Here is a 19,989-nt window from a genome sequence, read left to right on the forward strand (position 1 = left end):
AGGTCATTGCAACATCATCGAAAGGAGCAAAGAAGGGATTTCCTGGGATTAAGTTTTAATTTAATTCAGGATGATAATTTGCATAAAATCAAGATCTGAACGCCTCTTCATTCGCAAGGTCAACCAAGAGGACATTAACTGGGACCCAAAGAAAAAATCATTTTAATAGCCAATTCATAAGTTAATAACATATATTTAAACTGATGAAGAATCATTTTCGCTGACTTTAAGTTTATCGAGTAAGAATAAAAAGCAGCTGTTCAACGTAAGATTTTTTTTTCTTTTTACCTTGACATAAGATGGCTGTTTCTCCAGAATGAGATCAGCAACCTTTTTCGAAACCTGCAGCATGAGAGAGAGAGAGTAGAGATGAGAACCGCTGTGTTAAAACGGAAACTTTTGCCACAGTATCATCTCAAAAATAAAAAAGTGCAGCAAAACTAAAAAAATAAACACTATGCAGAGAGTCTCGAAGGGACATCTCCCGCTCAGCCATATTTCCAAATTGTTAAACCATGATATGTTATACCAAGTTAGAGTATTTACTAATATACATATAAAATACCGAGTGAACTACGAGTGTACAGCTTCTATATTCTCATTTCTTTATGAAAGTGAAGCCCAGTTGTGGTCAGTGAGTGCATAAGCGGCATCCATTTTGGACCAGTGTTGTAATTTACTGATTCAGTGGCTCACAGTAGTTTCACATAATGAGTTATATGCTCCCCTAAATTGTACATTGGGTGTTAAGACACTTCACTGCCCCTAACAGCACCACACACGAAATCCAAAGACCTTTCCCAAGAACAGTTTCAGCAACCAGATGGGGTTTAAGCAAAGCCTCGCAAAGTTCTCAGCGACATGAGAACAACATGTTTTTTTTCCACCGTGTTATTAACACGGGGTCTCCTCTGGTCTTAGCTTCTGTGGAGTAAGTCAAAGTGCATCTTTGGATTACGCCGGTTTCCACAGCGTCTGAGGTCTCACAGAGCAGTGCGCGAAGGCAATTAGCTGGGAGATGAACCTCTGCCGAGAGTGAGCTAGAGATGCCAATTAAGCTCCGACGCGGTGGCAGACAGACAAGGCAGATGTTCTCTCCCCAAATGACACAAAATGCCTATTTGACCGAAGCGGAGGATTCAGGTAATACGTACGGGTTACGCATCTGTCGGTCGTCTCATTATGAACCTGAAATAATAGCATCTCAGTTGTGACAAAAGAGAAGCCAGTCACAGGAGAGCCAGCGCATGGAAGCACCGCCATTGCTTCTGCACGGGGATAAGCTTCATTTCACACGCCGACTACACGTCTCGGAAGTAATGTGTGCGCCAGCGCTGAGGTGGGTTGCGTGCACTGTAAATGCACACAAAGGTGGTCTTTTCATTCTTGGCAGAGGATATCAGAAGTGATGAGATGAAGCGTGATCCCATATTGCTCACGTTTATGACGTCACCGCACAATAACCCTATTCCTTATCTGGCTGCTCCGAAGTAATCATTCGATGATTTTCTCGCTCGCTAATAAAATCCTGGTGGAAAAAAAAAAACTCGATGCAGTCGAAGGCCATATGTTCATTGTAGGATGAAAACAACAGTAAAGGTATTTCTTTCACTTTAGGTTTGCACACGACCTGCACGTTTACTTCCAATCTGTTTATTGAGGTGTTTCCAGAAGCTCACTGCACGTCACCTGGCAAGAGCATCCAATTTCAGCAATTCATTACAATACTCAAGCGTCCAAGAAGAGGCTTGCTTTTTTTTTTAGGGGTGGGGGTGAATCCCATGAGCAATTTTCTTATTTTCCTCTCCATGCTTTGAGTTACATGAAGACTATTTTTGGACACGAGGCGCAGTTTACAAAACTTCTGAGCCCCGCGGACTGAAATAAGCAACGGGTTTATTTTCTCCATCAATCCATTTTCTATAACGCTTTGTGGCTCTGATTTTTTTTTTTTTTTTGGGGCAAATGCCCCAAGACATTGAACTGGCAAAGTGTTGAAGGTGCTCCTGAACAACACGGCTGCGGTGTTTTGGCACGACTGGTCACTGGAACAGTTGCCATGGCTATTCCCCTGAGGTGCCTGGTGACACATTAGGGGAAAGCTACAGGATCTAAAACACACCGCCGACGAACGTGTCATACCCAGGAAGGAAGAGAGGCTCCTTTGGAAAGAGAGGCAAAGGAAGAATTTCCGTACAGTGTGCGTGTCTGACTTACAGCTGCCTGCTGTCTCTTCAGTCTGTCTCGGTACTCTTCCAGCTCCAGCAGGTTTAACTCGGTCGGGAGTTTCTAAACAAACACGAGCAGACAACAACAACAGCAAAGTTGATTTGCAATGCAGCCAGTGACTGACGTATTGAGTTATGTATCCTGCTGCTTCAAAACAGAACCTCATTAGAAAAGTTTCTAGCTGGGGGGGGACAAGACGTCGTGGCACTCAGGAGCAGAGGAAATATTCCGGCTAAGTATCATCATTTAAAATGATTGCCCACGGAGCATTCCGAGTTCAAGATGGTCTCACTGATCTTGGAGTCAGTGAAATGTAAATAATTCTACCTCAATTCATCGACCTTTTAAGATCAAATGTAGGATGGGACAAGAAGGTAGAGGATCTTCTTTAGTAAACAACAAACAAACTCAGGTGGGTAAAGAAGATATTACAATTCCATGCCTCAAGGGATGATAGGTAATTACTTTCCCCTTGATTGAGAGTCTCATTTCAGGTAGTGTGGTGAGACCAAGATAAATCTAATGAGATTTCACACCCTCCTTCTGTTCACTGGATATAATCCATCAGTCTGGTTGTCAATGGAATGAGAAGAGGAAGTGGCAGCGGCTCAGATGAGAAACCAGGAAGCGCGGGAAACCGTCACACTTTCGGAAGCATCGCAAATATTCTATTGCTATCGCAGGCCCTGATGAAATTACAGTCCTATCGAGGGGAAGTGGAAACTGTGAGTCGGGCATCAATTTTACAGGGGAGTGAGTTGTCATTCATTCAGTTAGTGGAGCGCTTCAAAACGGAGACTTTTTTTTATTTTTTTTAAACAAACCTCCAGTTCATGCTGCACCATGTCAAAAGAGTCGTTAGAGAAGTAGATCTCCTCGATACTGTCGATGATCTCTTGCTCGGCCTGAGGGTCGATGGGTTGCTCCCTGAGCTCCCGCAACTCTTCCTGAAACACATCGGAAACATAAAATGTTTGTTTTTAAAAGTTCCCGCACTAGCTTACAATCGTCATTCAGGGGGAAAAAAAGAACAAAACTTCAAAAATAAAGCGGTTTAAATAGCATTATAGGAACAAGGGTGCCAGAGGAGTTTCAACAAGCAGGACAACCCAAGAAAGGAGTTGAATGAAAATTAGATGGAGAAGAAAAGGAGAGGGAATAGGAATGTGGTTTGGGAGAAGATTACATGTTATTTCATTGGGCTCCTCTCTTGGGGGATATCGGTAGGGCATAGGAGGAACAAAGGGAGGAAATGACTGGGGAAAAAAAAAAAATACCAAAGGAGATTCCCTCCCTTCAGAGCACATCTGTGAGAACCTTATTGATTAACATGCTCCGCATCTGCCAAGGCTTATTGCTGCAAAATCTTTCAGATTTCAACCCCTGTCCAAAGACAACGTTAATTAGGTGCTATATGGCAGCAGGTCAATAACAAATGTTTGAGTTTGCGTTTTGAAACAAGGAAAGCTTGATTAATTATTGCTCACAGCGAAGTCTGAAATCACTTTAGATGCACTTTTTGGATCTTTGAAGGTTGCGATATGTGGCGCTTTGAAAAAGAAATCGATGCTACCTACAGGACTGAAGGAGAATAGTAACACCGGGAACATCGTAATTGTTTAAATTATGTTTCAGAAGAATCAGCCTCGGCAGATATCTGCCTTCCACTTTTTTCATGCATTTGTAAAGGACCACAAAAACAATTTAAATGGTGAGTGAGGCTGAAAAGCACTCTATTCCAAAAAAGGCACAAAATATGATTTGGCACTTACGAAGAGGTCAAGTTATTTTCCAAATAATTTGGATTCATCCACGAAAGCCTCTAGATATCTGTGCCCATGGCAATCTATCATAAAACTGTCACTAAAAGGCAAAAAATGTCAGCTTGGTAAAGGTGAAGCTGATGAGATGAATAAAAGTAGTGAAGCACAAACAAAAACAGACGCCTCGGAATTCTTGAAGCTTTACAGACAGAACATACATACATAAATAAAACATGTCACGTCGCCGAAGGTAACGCTGACTCGGACTTCTTTTATGTGTAGAATCAATACGTTGGAGGCATCAGCGCATTTAAATTATTTTCAACTAAAAATAGATTTGGCAAAGTTGGATGTGGAACTACAGGATAAATTTGATCCATAGGCTATTACAATGAATGCATTTTCAATTTTTTTCCTAATTCCGTTTTTGTAATGATGATTCCAATTCGATTAATCGCTCAGCCCTATCTTCCACAGTTAAGCTCATGTGATGTACAACTCCTAAGGTGAGAGAACCTTGCCACATGATGAGAATTGTGTGAATGAAGCTCTTGTGAAGAAGAGCGCAGGAGCCCCCAAGGGAAATGTGTGGGGGAGTGCGTTGAGATTGGAAACGAGGGGTGAAGGCACAGGACATCACGGTCCGCCCCAAGAAAGGTGGGCGGGAAATCAACTCAAAAGAGAGAGTGAGAGGGTGTGGGAGTTGGATGACTCATTGCTGCTGGAAGTTGTAGCGGCAGGAGAAGACAGACGGGTGAACAAATCAAAAAGGATGTGTCTTCTGCCCCCTCCCTCCATGGTCGTCCACCACCCTTGGACTTGCCGTAATGCGCAAAACTTCCAGCCATCTCAACCTGAATGACTCAGTAAGAGACTATTTTGGGGCCGCACGTGCGACCAAGCTTTGATCAAATTCCACTTTGAACGTGAGGCAGGACTAAAAAAAAGCTTCAACCCCCATGCAAATCCAATAATATTCACGTCTTTCTTTTTTTGGGGGGACGGTAATTACAAATCTATTTTCATTCAAATTGCAGGACACTGAACAGACGCTAGCATAGAATCAAAGGGAATATCAAAGCCTCGAATGCTCGCTGAATGTTGACAATCAGGATAAGGATAAAATGGACCTTGACAACCGGGAGGATTGTGAAAATAAAAGAGTTCCGGAACAATGGGAGCTTCATGAAAACTCTCGTGAGACAGAGATGAAGGTTAAGTTAGGAAGCTGAGGGACCTTATTATTTCCAAGATGGGAGCGTCTGTAGAGACATAAATGCAGATTATTTAACTTTTACCACAATGTTATTTAACACAACCCATTTGTGCCTTTTCCGAATGACATAAAGTGAAAACCATCATTATAGTATATCCTCACATTTAATTTATGACTGTGCATGTGGCATCTAAACAAGACCTGTGTTGTGTTAATAAAGCAAGGAGGACCCCTGCTGATGGAAAAGGGTAAATGTAGTTTGTAGTGTCAACTCAGGTAAACATTTCTAGATGCAAGAAAATTATTTACAATCAAGCAATAGTAAATGGGATCACTAAATTTCATTAACACCAATTTATAAAATTAAGTATTTTCTATTTCTATTTCCCTGTGGCTAAATATGTCAAAAATAACATGTAAATAAAGTACTTTAATAACTTATTATATATATTATGTCCTGTATCTTAAAATAAAAGTGAATTTATTTTTTCAAAATTTTTGTACGTATTATAGGTCAGATTAAGTATGGAAAAAAGTTTGTCAATTTTGCCAAGATGGTCTATTGTTTTCTATACAAAAATCTGGAACTCAAACAGGGATGTGAGGACTTTTTTAATTCCATAAACATTCCCGTAATTGTGTTTGGTCTGAGTCTAAGCTCTTCCCAAACATTTTCCGACCTGGACTACAACCCTGTCATTATCAGCTTAAACTTGCTAGTCATGTTTTAAGAGGGTGATGCAACCATCAGTGAGCCAGATGTTGCCTTAAAACTCCTTCAGGAAAGTAAGAAAAATAAGCTTCCACTGTACAACAACCATAGTATGGATCTCAAAAAGACTGGGTATATATACCTTGCTTGGTATCCTAAAGTTCTCCACAGGACTGAGGTCTGCCATGCTGTCGGGAGGGCTTTTTAGACCCTGTCAGAAATAAACAATATTAGATTCAAATACAGTTTTCATTTTAGGAATTGATTTGAGATAATAGTTGAAGGCAATCATTTTTATCAGTTCCATACTGGACATCAAAGTGATTCCAGGCTGACATAGTAATAAACATAGTAATGACAATCATAATAACAACAATAATAAGAATAGTAAAAATAATAATACGAGAGGTGGGAATAACAAAACTTGGTTTTCCACTGTCATGTATTTATAGACAACGAAACTAAAATGTGAATATTAGGGTCACTTCAACTTGCCCGAGATGAAGAGTATGAACCACGGCAACGGCTTTTTGTTTTTTGAAATGTCTTTGCACCAAACCAACATTTATAATAGTAATTAATAAGATATTATTGTATTGTTATGCCCGATATATACGAACGTACAGTAGCTTTCATTTGGTGAGCTTTTCCCCACATATAACAGGTTTTAATGTCAAGAAAATTCAAGAGTATACACCGGGCTATCCACTTTAATTAGTTACTATATTGACACCTGTCAAATTAGCACCTTAGCCGTTGTGCTAGCACATTCTCAAGCTATGTCTGCGATAAACGCCCAGCAGCTCATTATACGGAGTGTTATTTCACATACCTGCCGGGCCATGAGAGACTTTATCTTTTGCATTGTAGCACTGAAATGTCGCCAGTGATAATATAAATGGATATTGTTCCAGCTATGTTGTCATTTCAGCGGTACGCCTACATCAATACGGCGAGAGCCATGTTTGACAGTCACGTGACCTGCGAACATGGACGCTGTCTGCCTGACACATCCAATGTATCATGGGAAACGTAGTTTTTAGTGTTTTGCTTAACAACTTACCTGTTTTACGGTATAATTGTCCTTTTTACAATTTTAGCAACCGCAATATATTAAATAAATGACTGATTGGTACCTCAAAGGAAATTCAAACTAATTACATTATGTAGTCTTTGTTGTTGTTTGGTTTTTTGTTTTTACTAGAAAAGCTCTATGACATCTATGTTACAAAAAATACCAGTCTGCGTGTAGCAAAGGCTTCTGCTGCCTTCACAACACCCTTTTTTGTTGTTTATTCATTAGTAAACACACATTATTAACTAAATTGACCACATAAGTTTCTGTTAGTGCCAAACAAATCATGTAAAGGACTCTACTGACCTCTGCTGGGCAAAAATTAAGAGAACATGCATGTTGGAAAAACCTATTTCTCCATGGGTGTGAACGGTTGCTAGTAATGCAGTGAATAATGTCAAATATTTCGAACGAATAGCAACTACCATTGAACTACAATAACTGTACCAATTACCAACATTGCCCCAGGGCATTATTTTGATTAAAACCAGCAGACACAATGAGCTACAGTTCCCGGTTAATGAAGCCCCGGGCTATTTCCCAGTCAAATGAAGGTGAGCAAGCTCTCCTTAGGTGTTAGGCATTCAGCCAAAGTGAAGAGCCTCTCTTCAAGCATATTCTGATATGGAACAGATGGTATGACCCAACCCAGGGACACTACTGAAGAGCTCATGGGCAAGGTCACAAGCTAATTAGAGCTTGATTTAATTAAGTGTTCATTGTTATTCATAAATTCTCATTAATGTTAAAATGTCTTGACGGGTAGATTAATCCTCGTCCCACATATGGAGAGCACCTCTACAGAACTAAATGTCTTCACAATGAAAAGAGTTGCTGCCAGATTTGAAGTATGTCCGCTGTGGGCTTGTCCACCAAATGTGCTGAAGCCAATGTGCACCTCTGACCTCAGTGTATTTTTATCTGGTTGTCTCACATACTGTATACACTTTATTTTTCATCTTCTCATGACGTGCCAACAGAGGCAGGTGGAGTGTGCTCAGCATGCTGAAGCATCTGTCTGCTCCAGCATGTCTCACCATCACAGCAGGTACACTGCATACCAATTCATCATGTCTATAACCAAGCAGAGTAGTCTGCAGGGATTTCAAATATTTCACAAGTGACACATCAAGCTCTTGGCATCCATCATGTCATACTGACATATTTATTGAAATTAAATAAAAAAACAAAAATGCAAACTAAACGTCAATTTTTAAAAAAACACAATCATTCAGCTTTCATATTTATACACACAGACAAATGCTACATTTATAGAACCAAGCTGAAGGGTTTCAAATAGGAATAAATAGATATGAAGAAAACAGAAATAGAATCATACAGATGTTTTAAAAGAATCTCAGTATAATCTATGTACAGTATTTACAGTTTTCCATCTCACTATTGTTACAAAAAAATACCGGTCTCAAAACTTTGCTTTAGGAACAACATGAAATGAACATTTTTTGGTAAATAAATTTGAGCTCTCTCTCTAAGTATGCTTACGTTGACATCACCCTGTGTATGCTCATCTCAAATTGAGTAAATACAGTCAAACTAATCAAATAAATTATCCGCCTTAACATGTGGACCACAACAGTGCACATACGATTGTGTGCTGGCACAGGTCTCTATCAGCTCGAGTGCAAACAATGAGTCAGCAATGCCTTGGGCTTTGACAAGAGCCTCAAAACAAACACAAATTGAATTTTTTACGTTGATGACTTAAAAGTCACTCGAGCAAACTCTGGCCAGGGGTTTCGGGAACATGCCTGATCACATCATAGATTGTGGTGTGCATATCCTGGACTGACTCTAGGCGAGACAGGGATCTGCATGATACCTGCAGGACAGTTTGGAGAAATACATCAATTTAACAGCTCTTGTGTGTGTGTGTGCGTGAAGAAGATAAAAACATACCCTAGCAGATTCTATGGTCCCATGTATGGAGACAAATTCATAGATACCAAAGTCTTCAGTTGCATCCTCATGGCCTGTTAATGAACATAGTATTCCATTATTATTGTTTTTTGATTATACATTACAGCTGTTATTTAAAAATATATATTCATAATGTACTGTATAATCTATATTATTGAAATAAGAACTGAATTACAGGAATGAGCTCAAATTAAGAATGCTGTTACCTGATCGATGTGGTCGTTCCTGATCAGAGATGAGTCTGCTAAACAGTTATTGTAATTAAAGTATTTTCACTTTTAGCTGTATTATTCAATATAATAGCTAGATTTTGTTCTTACCTGTTATAAATTCTCATGAGCACTGCAGATAAGATGGAGGGAGAAAAAGGAAAAGCAAATGCATGAGAAACTTGTAAATGTCGAAATATGAATGCAACAGTTACTAGAAATTGCCAACTAACCTGTCTTTGGGTGACAAGCTTTCTTAAAAAACACGAGCAGCATGCCACCGATGATGAACAAAGAACACACAGTAATAACAGCCAGCGGGGATACGGCATTGTGATCCTGGGTGTGCTTATCTTTTCCTATAAACAAACAAACACAATCGTACTAACGTTCAATCTGTAAGGGCTATACATGGTCAGCCATTTTGGATTTGAGGATGAAAAACAACAGAAATTTAAGTCACAGCGGCTTGTGTCGACCAGTTAAACCCTAACCGGTAATCAGCGGGAGCCATCGCCTCGCCTTTTCTCTACATCACCGTGACAACATATCAACGTTCCGCATTCGGCACGCAGAATCCCACCATGCTATAAAACCTTGTCAACAAATAAAACAGCTGTTATGCTGTGTTGACTTTCCCACACACGGGAACTTTAATACCGACTGCAGGCAGTGAAACCTAGCAACGCAGATAAAAATGTTTCATGGTAGTCATAATCAGGTTTCCACTTCCCTGCTGAGCACAGAATCGGTCGTACTACACTTAACCTATTGTCCGTATGTTTATCTAATACGAATTCCCCGAAAGACTTTTCCTTCCTGCCATTTTCCACCCACCTGTTCCCAGGCTGGCGACCACCAAGGTAAACTGGGTCTCGTCTTGCTTTTGCGTCACGTTATTGAAGGCGCGGCATAGGTACTCCTCAGCCTGGGCTAGTCTGTAGGAGAGAACCTCCAACCGCGGGCCCTCGGTGATGACCTGCGTGGTCGTGTTGGGCCCCTTGGAGATCCAAACGTAGCTGTTGGGGGGGTTGGAATCAGCCTGGCAATCAAAGAAGACCAGTTCTCCAGGGTTGATGGTGAACACCCCCCCGGTGCGGAGGCCTTGCTCGGAGTTCACCTCTAAGTTGTACGGGCCATCTGCAGAAGACAGAAATTGGTCAGGAAAGATTTTTGTATTCTAAGTACCAAATCATTGCACAAAATTTCTTTTTATGAGCTTGACGATGAAGGCAAACGTCCACTCACAGTAAACGGTGAGCTCCACGGCCTTCTCGCATCCCTCCTGGCTGACGGGGTTGCTCGCCACACATCGGTAACTTCCCTTGTCCTCTTTTTTAATCGGGCTGATGAGCAGTGTGGATTTGTTTTTGGAAAAGTGATATCTGTCACTGACACCCAGGAGCTTATTATCTCTGTACCACTGAAACACGACCCTTGTTCCTCTCTCCACCGAACATGTCCACGTCACGTTGGCCTTGTCCTCAACCAGCGCGTAAGATGGGCTCTTCTCAATGATCGGAGTAGATACAGGAACTGAGGAGTAAATACAAAAGTCTACATTTAGATGTTGCTACCAAAAAATGAAATAATGTGTCACTCCACTCACCATCTACAGTGACACGCACTGTCCTCTCCTCTTTAAAAATCTGCCCCGACTTGTTAAGAAACACAATGTTGAGGTTGAGATGATAAATTCCCTCATCACGCTGGTTTAATTTCCGTATCAGCAAAGTCATATTGGGCTCTTTGAACGAGATGTGGTTGTGGTAAATCATGTCGGGGATGTTGGAGACTTTGGTAAAGGTCACCACAGTGGTCCTGGTGCCGCTCGTCGAGGTGTGGGACCACGTTCCCTGGATATCCACCTCGTTCATTTGGAAGTACACCTCAACGGGCAGGCATAAGGACTTCCCTTCGATACCGTGACGGGTTGACGAAGGGACGTGGATGAACTTTGCGCTGACGTCTGTAAAGTAGAGAGGACACCGTTCATTTTTCAAGGTCATCTTCCGACGTCTTTATTTTGCTCCAACTTTGAGCGTCAATTACTCATATTGAAGCATTAATGAAGCCTATCTGCATCCTTTTCTCCAAATTGTCCAGATCCTCAAACTGTAATGAGTTAATATTGACACAGCTCAATACTGCCATTGTTGTTTGAGGAGAACAGGACCTGTCTTTCAAGCTAACGTCACGCAAAACAAACACAGCGGCTGTCTAAAGTCGCTGACTAAATGTTAATCCGAAGCGCCTCACTGTCGAGACTAGTTGCTAGGGAAGCTTGTCTGCAGGTGCTTAACAACTTACGGCGTCAACAACTGATGCTTCATATATTGAGTTCATCCCGGGGTTTCTGGTTTTTTCCAATCCTTTATTGTGTTACATAAGCACCGTTAATATTTCATCTGAGCTGGCAGGAGACTCTTCACAACTACCGATTGCTTCTCGGCGCAGTTTTTTTGTCTGTTGCAAAAGTGGAACGAAGTTGTTTCTGTTTGGATGCCAGACTGAGAGCAAACAGCATGTGAGGGGGTGGTGGTGGTGGTGGTGGTGGTAGCGTGAGGCGCTAACTTGCAAAGAGACGCTCACACGTTGCTCACTTGGGATCTTCAAACTGTTCCCTTATTTCTCATTTCACTCAAACGTAAACTCATTAAATATGTTTACCAGCCCTACATAAAACAAATATGGCGTCAAAAGTAACACTCACACATGCACACACAAAATGCTACTTCCTGCCATCGTGCTTATCACAACTACTCTACTGGCCGTTCCGTTGGACTTAAGTTGCAGCACCCACACCCTCGCAACTCTCTCAAGCCTGCAGGCGAGCTTCTGCGTTGTCACAAGCCAGGCGTGTGCCTCCGTTGACACCAGCTGGGATACACTGAAAAAACAAAATGAGGACAAGTGTGCCCAGCCCGCTGCTTAACTGTTGTCCCCAAACAAAGTGGTCATTGTTGTGGTCATAAGCTGTTATTGTGTTGGTGGATATTATAACCACACACACGCATGGACACACACTTTCAAACAATTGTAAGTGAAGGCCCATACATACACACACACTCTTATCACCTTTGTAAGCTGTTTGCACACTAAATAAAGTCAGCCAGTGCGTGTCGAAATGCAAGTGTGTACCATCTTGCTCAGAGATAAGCCACTTAAGGATTTTTTTTTTCCCCCAACTTACAATTTGTTGACATTTTTGATGTGTTGAGTTTAAAATGAGTCACAGAAGAGTAGTTGTGCTCACTTCTTCTTTCCACTGACTTGTTTTGGTATTGTTTTAGAGCTGGCGGCATTCAAAAGGCGAAGTGGATTATGGAAAACGTGTGTAAATAAATGAGATACAGGCCACACAAAATTCTCTTCAAACAAGTTACTTCAAACACATCAGAGTAGAAGAAGTTAGTTAGTAAAGATGAATTTTCGTGGTGATAATAAATGAGAAAGATGCTCGGTACGGTGTGTTATTGTTGTAAACAAATGCCGCACTTAGCATTTTCTCCCCAAAAAAACTTTCTACCTGTCCACATTCTACATCAATCACATCATCAGCGCTCACCTGTTAGGAGGACCAGCAGCGAGCAGACACAAAGGACCGTTCCCCCCGTGGCCTCCATGGCATCTTATCCTCTTGGGACTTGTGCAAAATGAGGGATGAAGGACGGAGGCGGTAGAGTGGTGGTAGAGCAGGGAGGAGAGAAGTGTGACTGGTTATGGTGACTACATTTGCCAGGGAAATGAGAGGAGCTAGCTTCCACGGAAAAGCCCCTCCCACGTGACATCAGGTAGGGGAAGAAGAAGTTGTCCACCTGGCTGAGTGACAGGACAGTATGGGCTGCATACGCACGCTCGCCTCGAGGCCGAGGGTTTCATTTCGTTTGCGAAACTGAGACGTCAATGTCTAAATGAACAGTTTCAGGATGGAAGCCGATGAAGGTTTGGGGAGGGGGGCAAAAAAAGCAGTTAGACAGCAACTTGGTTTCGCTAAAGATCATTTTATAAATGGCAAAAATGATACTGCTGATCTCGAACTGATTTCTAAATTAAGTCGTCAAGCTGAAAGAGATATGTGGCTTGACAATAGTTTTTCGTCCCCTCAGGAAATGAAAATATCAAAAGACAGAAAGATACGTAGAGCACATGGCTGTGGTAAATTGTGACGGCCAGCCCTGTCATTGAATATGTGCTGAAACTTGGCACTCAAGAACGAAGCCATTGTTGGCAGCGCAAATGAACGCCGCATTTGGTGATAGCACCATGGAGAGAAAATAAACAATCAGTTTATATAATGCACTCACACAAACATTCACACACTTGAGCAGTGTACTTAGAGTACTACGTAATTTAAGGGGTTAGTGTTGGTTTATTTATTTTGTTTTTTTTAGCATTTGAAAGGTTCCAGGTTTCCAGGCCATCATAAATCTCTCATGTTATTAGTGTACAGTATTCGGAAAAAGTTCAAGCAGAAAACAAGACTGGAGTTATTATGGGCTTAATTGTTTAGCATTTTTTTGCTGCGAGTTGCAACTTAACCAATAGATGGAGTCCTTGCATCATCCCGATCGAACAAAATCAGCCACCAAATCATCATGGCAGCTTATCAGTGTTAGTTCATGCTACATTTTGTCAGCTAAGCCTATTCGTTTATTATTTACACTGTATTGTATTCTTATACGGCGCGGATCATGTGATTGTAAAAAATACTTGCATCAGTTTGAGGTTATTTGTTATTGACGTCAGCTAATTTCAAGAAGTACGGACAATGCGATATCACGACTTATTCGACAAGAAGGAAGGATATTGAGGAACACAAATGAAACATAAGGATGTGATCTTTTGACTTCGAGAGAGTGACAGACGAAGAAGCAGAACAATATATGGTCACCATAGTTGCATTGGAAGAAATTCTAAATTCACGTTAAACTCTGGATTCTCCCAACAACCACACGATTGTTTATCAGATGTAACACAATGTGACCCGGCGTGACGACTCTCCAAGAACCGGGGCGCCAAAGCTGAGTCACGAACCGCCTCGAATGGGGGCCCTCTTAAAAATGTCCCCTTTTTCCATTCGTCACATCATCAATTAATTGATTTTCATCACATAGAAATCTTTAGTGGTTGAGTCCCTAGGAGCTAAAAACTTTTTCTCCATCGCCATCATTCCTGCTCACTGGAAGCCTTGGCCTCCATCTGCAGACACTCAAAGCAGACACAGCACAGCAGCCCACATCAAGGCCACACCATTGGCACGTGTGTGTGTGTGTGTGTGTCTGTGTGTGTGTGCAAGTGTGGTGCAGTCATTACAGTGGGGCCGCACGGGGTGTCATTGGCCCACAGGCTCACATTATTTTTGTCTCTGGGTGGTATATAGAAGATAAACGTCGCTGGGTGGTTTTAACAAACGGACTTTGATTCTCCCTGAGAGGCCGAGCACATTTGCAAACACCTTCACGTTATCAGAAAGTCTTCACTGAAAAGCGAAAGCGAACCTTTGAGGTTGTCCATGAGCGGTTTCTGATTACCACTTAAAATGTTTTTTGCTTTTGCAAAAGAGATTTAACAGAAGTAGCAAGGCTGCAAAGAAAAGGGGCGGACATGTTTGCGTGCTATGTGAGTGATTTGATTGGATGGCAAAGTTCCATTCACACGCTAAGATTCCGAACAGAAGGAAACTGGGAATGCTGGATGTACATGTTGTGCACCGCGTGGGTGTGTACATGCCCTGCACTCAAGTTTGCTGCGGAATGACTCTTTGTTGACCGCCGCACCGTTCAACCTTTGTATCTCTCTCAGACGAAGCGGCTCCTTTGTTCTCATGAACCGAAACAGGAAGAGAACTTCATTCATAATAATCTCGAATTTTAGAAGTGCATATGTTTGTCAATACGCAGTGAATGGGAAACAAAAGCAGACGTTAGTGAGTTTCACTTCTTTGGAGAATATAACACACACACAGCTGTAGTGTTTGTGTGCATGTGACACCGCGTCTGGTGGAAAGAGCCTAACCCTTTTAACGCATTCCATTATCAAACGCCCACGCACTCACCATGTGACCCGCAGTCAATGACAGGAAGTGAGCCAATGTCAAATCCTGTTGTCTGCAAGCCAGATCCTCTTCTTGTCAATGTAAAGCTAAGGCTACGTTTCAATCGTACGAACGACTGCGTATTCATTCCGAGTCACACGTGAGTCGTAACGGCGGTTGGCAGCGATTCGTGTTGTTGACGTTCGTTCATTTTGCCCGCCAGGTTCTGTGAAGAAAACAAATGCGCTCACTTACAGCAGGTGTAACACTCAATCTGTGCGAAACGTGGAGCAAATGAGGAAACAGCCGAGCCTTTAAATATGAAATTTGTCAACTCCAGACACGAAGGGTGTCCAATGTCTTAGTTAACATTCACCGCGGGCATGGAAATGAAAGTGAACATTTTATTCCCTCGCAGCGTGGACTCTTTAATTTCCCCCGCCGAGTGAGAAAGGCAAAATGCCTTTCATCCAACACACACATCTCCGAAAAATGTTTACCTCGGTGCAAATGCCACAAACTCCACTGGTGTCTGAGGGCATGTGTTTGTGTGGCTGCTTGCACGTGCATGCATAAAGAGTTGAATGGACACAGCCACCTCTATGTTCGACTCCTGCAATAAACTGGCTGCTAAGACACACAAGAGGCTGAAAATCACGACTCCCTTGGCTCAGGTCTGTGCTTGTCCTTTATGCTTCACACTATCGTAAAACACGGGATAAGGGAAAACAACGCTGTACTTGCCACCAGTAAGAGTTTGGAAAAGCGGGCCTTCGAGAACACCTTTGAGTAAAATGTGAGACGCGTCAAGGAATCGCTTCGGCCATTTTTCCACTCGTGGAGAACTGCAAAGGTTCACGTCACTGGACTCGTGGAGGAAAAGCGTGCAGCGTGTCCGGTGTTCTTCCAAAGCCTGACATCACATCTGGAGGTCTGCCCACATGGATCTTAGTGGTTCCCACCAGCACGTTGTTCAGATATGAGATACCATAGTTCCCGTAAGAAAATAAGAGATGAGTGGATAAGCATATCTGACTGCAATATAAGACGGAGGCATTTTGAATGCACAGGCAAGATGTGTGAAATATAGAAAACAATGGTGACCTAGTTGGTCCAGTTTCTTTCCATCATTCAGCACCTGCACACATCTTTTTATTTTGACATAATCACGTTCATCACCTACTAAACTAGCAATCTTTTCTATCATCTCCTCGTTGCTTCATTGTTTAGCAGCATCTGCAGGTGACTGAACAAGCACACAGTGAGGAAGGAGCAGCTGTCACTTAAACACATGAATAGAGTTCCATGGCCCAGAGGCATCCAAGTGGATCAGGCAGTGGAAGGACAGCTGGACCCGAGGGGACAATAGCACTCTCAGTTAATCATTAATACTCTTAATGAACAGCAGCGAAGCCCTGAAGGTTCTTTTGCCAGTCCCTCCAGAATATTCCGCCTGGAACAGGAGGGCGCCAGCCATCAGCCTCAGCTTATTAAACTGACACTTGTTGATTGAGTTCATGGGGATTTCGACTCCTTATATAACGGATGACACGATTAATTCCTTTTTTCACGCTTAACAATAGCCCAAACGCACATTTAACATCTGGTCTTTGTGTTCCACTGGAGAGGATGGAATTATCATTTATTCCTGGGGTCAAACAGTTCATATTGTTGACTTAGACAGGACCCTGGTTTTGTTTAAATAATTAAAGACACGGAACTTCAGTGGACATCTGGATTTTCTCCGCAATTCCAATATACATTCAGACCCAAGCGTAATTATAGTGGCTTTTGCTCTAAATAGGAAAATCACATTTAAAAATAAGCCATCAATAAGCAAGTTTGTATATTTTTGTTATGACAACAATGAGTGGCCAGTGAGTGTTGCGAGATATTTCTAACACGGTTACCAAGTGGTTAGACTTGAAGGATTTGGGGTTGCGACATGGGTTACCATGGTGATGCAGCCTGCTAAAAAGTAAAACACTGCCTCCCCTTCAAACGCTCCAAATAATTTGTACTCATTCAAGCCATGGACGGGAGTAAATTTGAGATTTATTTCAACTACCTCGCCGCAGTTATTTAAGATTGAACCTGAAACCTGACCAACCAGAATAATATTGGATAATTAGTTCACGCCATATTCCACACCCTTTGATTATCTCATTCAAAGAGGGCAGCCGGTTTAGTAGAAGGAAGCAGTCTTGCCTGTCTTGTTTAATTCTTCCGTGTCGATCTTTGTAGACGTGTACAGTTCTTTATATGTGTGTGGCCTTAGTGACCACGTGGATTTGTGTCTACATGTGTGTCCAGCTTTGGCCCTCCCCATCTCTGGAGGCGGCAGGTGCTCCTGTGTCCCTCGCAAAAGAGCAGGTTTTTATGTCGCCTCCTCAAGCTAGTGGCTTGGTTGTCATAGCGATGGGCTAACAGAAAGAGGCTTGTGTCTGGGGGCCTGTGTCGGGGACAAGGACAAGGGAAGAAGAGAGACGGGGCTTTACGTACGCAGCGCGCCACACACTCGGGACAAGAGCCTGGCTTGACAAGAAAGCGGAAGAGGGGGAATCAAGTGAGAGGAACATAAAAAGCGAGGATGCTCGGCTGGCATCTTGGAATCGAATGAGCCTGCTCAAACGCTTTTTTTGTTGGAATCAAATATCACACAACCTTCAGACGTGACAGCTGTGGGCCTCGAGGCTTTTCACTCTACCTGTGGCAGCGACACCCCCGCTCTCCAAACCCGACGGGCCCACAATCGAGCTCATCTGTTGTCTGTATGCATGTGCGCGCATGCGTATTTGTGCGCGCGTGTGTGTAAGGAGATCTGGGAGCGACTGCGAGTCACCTGCCCCTTGTTGGCTTCACTGGTCCCCCCCCATGGGAGGCTTGTAATTCTCTCTTGGCTGAGCTGATGAGCAGCTGCCACACGCACACTCCAAAAAAAAAAAAAAAAACATGCAGGGATACAATCAAACACATAGAAACGCAAATATAGTGTGTTTGCGCTGTGATTTAGCTGGCGCTTGTCCACTTGCTCTTGGAAATTCGTTCAAGTGACAGCTGTAGCACATTTCAATGCAAGTACGATGACTTTTTATGACCTTTGCGAAGTGCAAAAGTGAGAGGGACTACTTTTGGTTGGTTCATGTGTTGTTTGCAAAATTACTGTGATGTCATTTTTAGTTGACAGCGGGTGGAACGAGGCAAAATGGCCGCCCCCTCCATCTTATTTGGCTAAATAAACTTATCGTAAATGTGCCTCCTTTAGGATGATGAAGTAGGGGGTATTTTTATCGGAATGTTTTTGTATGTATATATAATCTTTTTTTTTTTGTACATCGCAGCAATGCAGCATGTATCAAATGATATGATGCTGACTTGGTGAAAATGTACACGCAGCACATTTTTCAAATTACAATTTATATCAAATCTAAAGGCGTGGCTCTGTCAAGCAGCATTCCTCTATGCGAGGGACGCCAGTGGCAGATTCTCACAGCACGGAGTTTATTTGCCAGACGAGGCCTTGCAGCAACTTGCACCGTGATTCATAAGTGTTTATGGGAGCGTTTTCAATTTTTTGACAGATTTTGACTGACCAGACACACTTTCGCCTTCATTAGAATGACTTTTCCTTTCTTTCAGATTGCAACTTCTGTCAAGTCTTGTTCTGTGGATTTATGTACACTTGGAGCACATTTTGGAGGAGCTTTGAGTTTGTGGTTTGGTTTGTTCTGTCCACTAAAAACAAGACAGACACATCATCCACAATATATTTGCCAATTCCAAAGGTTTGACGTGCTCAAAAATGAATGATGAAGATAAAACAGACAGTGTGCTCCCAAATGACTGTCTTGTCCCGCCCTCCTCTCCAAAAAGTGATTCCTTTTCACTAGATAAACACAGACTGTGGAAAGTTGATACAAAATATATGACTTTGTCAAACACTGCCATCGTAGATGATGTGGGAAATGATATCCAACACTCACTTTCAGCATGTGTTTGCATAAATGTTTTAAGGTCTCTTTGCCACACACAGCGAATATAATTGGTTTGTTTTGCAGCCCAAGAAAAGAGGCGATCATGCTAATATATTCAAGCTGGGGGATGGCTCTCAAAATGGATTTCACACAAACAATGGTGACAAAAACTGTAAATTTCCACAGATACAGTAATTGGCACATTTGCGTCTGTCTTTTCCAATAATAACTCCTTATAAGAAATCAATCAAGCAACTTGCCTGAATCTTGATGAACACTTAGGCCACGAGATTGCTTTATGTTGGTCATTATAGATTAGTGCAGATAATATTTTTTAAGGTGGTACTTGGTGCACAAAGTTTGAGAAACACAGGGATAAAAGTGTGCGTTTACACTGGCTCGCCCTTGGTTTTAAAAAAACAACTTTGGAGCGTATTTTCACTTTTACGTGTGCTCTACTTCTGCTTGGACCACGGTTTTTGACACAACTTTCCTACTGTTGCATAACGTACTGTATACTAGTCCAAATGACCACCGGAGCAGAGGAGTCCCCCCCCTATCAGAGATCAAGCCCCCGGGGCCTTGAACCTGACCCTTTTGGGACCATCCAGGTTGAGCACTGCACATTGCACCCTGGGTGAAGCATTGTAGCAGCAGGAGCTCCTCAATGGCTGCAAGGGGAGATAGATAGTGTGGCCGTCCATCCAATAAACCTCCACTCGCCCCGCCCCGACCCCTGCGGCGCTCCCGAGTTTGACACGGGAGACAAAACCCGCCGGCGTGGAGTACTATGAATGGTAAAGCACTGAGGAGGCCGAGGGGAGAGCAAAGAGGAG

At 42.5% G+C, this 19,989-nt stretch overlaps 2 protein-coding genes across 4 annotated transcripts in view; both read right to left on the bottom strand.

Moving 5' to 3' along the window:
* The window catches only part of vps50 (VPS50 EARP/GARPII complex subunit), a 37,292-nt gene extending 30,381 nt beyond the window's left edge, over positions 1–6,911 (bottom strand). For both annotated transcript variants that reach the window (XR_007487822.1, XM_049750918.1), the window contains exons 1-5: positions 6,753–6,911; positions 6,063–6,131; positions 3,054–3,176; positions 2,218–2,289; positions 289–342 (exon numbers count right to left, since the gene is read on the bottom strand). Coding sequence is in view for 1 of the 2 variants with exons in the window: in XM_049750918.1 (XP_049606875.1) it covers positions 289–342; positions 2,218–2,289; positions 3,054–3,176; positions 6,063–6,131; positions 6,753–6,785 (351 nt within the window). In the remaining variant the exon portion in view is untranslated. The remainder of the gene's footprint in view (positions 1–288; positions 343–2,217; positions 2,290–3,053; positions 3,177–6,062; positions 6,132–6,752) is intronic.
* A 1,220-nt stretch (positions 6,912–8,131) lies between these two features.
* On the bottom strand, positions 8,132–12,895 carry hepacam2 (HEPACAM family member 2). 2 transcript variants are annotated; one of them, XM_049751250.1, is made up of 9 exons: positions 12,711–12,895; positions 10,752–11,111; positions 10,391–10,678; positions 9,980–10,282; positions 9,376–9,501; positions 9,254–9,275; positions 9,140–9,174; positions 8,913–8,986; positions 8,132–8,835 (listed from the first exon to the last, which is right to left on the bottom strand). In XM_049751250.1, exons 1-9 carry the CDS (start codon positions 12,766–12,768, stop codon positions 8,725–8,727), a joined length of 1,377 nt encoding a protein of 458 aa, XP_049607207.1. In that variant the 5' UTR covers positions 12,769–12,895; the 3' UTR covers positions 8,132–8,724. The 2 variants fall into 2 exon arrangements, with proteins under 2 accessions (XP_049607207.1, XP_049607206.1); XM_049751249.2 differs by having other exon boundaries at positions 9,140–9,177.
* Positions 12,896–19,989: the final 7,094 nt, after the last annotated feature.

Source organism: Syngnathus scovelli, chromosome 19 (genome assembly GCF_024217435.2).
Source record: "Syngnathus scovelli strain Florida chromosome 19, RoL_Ssco_1.2, whole genome shotgun sequence".
In the NCBI taxonomy this organism is placed as follows: domain Eukaryota; kingdom Metazoa; phylum Chordata; class Actinopteri; order Syngnathiformes; family Syngnathidae; genus Syngnathus; species Syngnathus scovelli.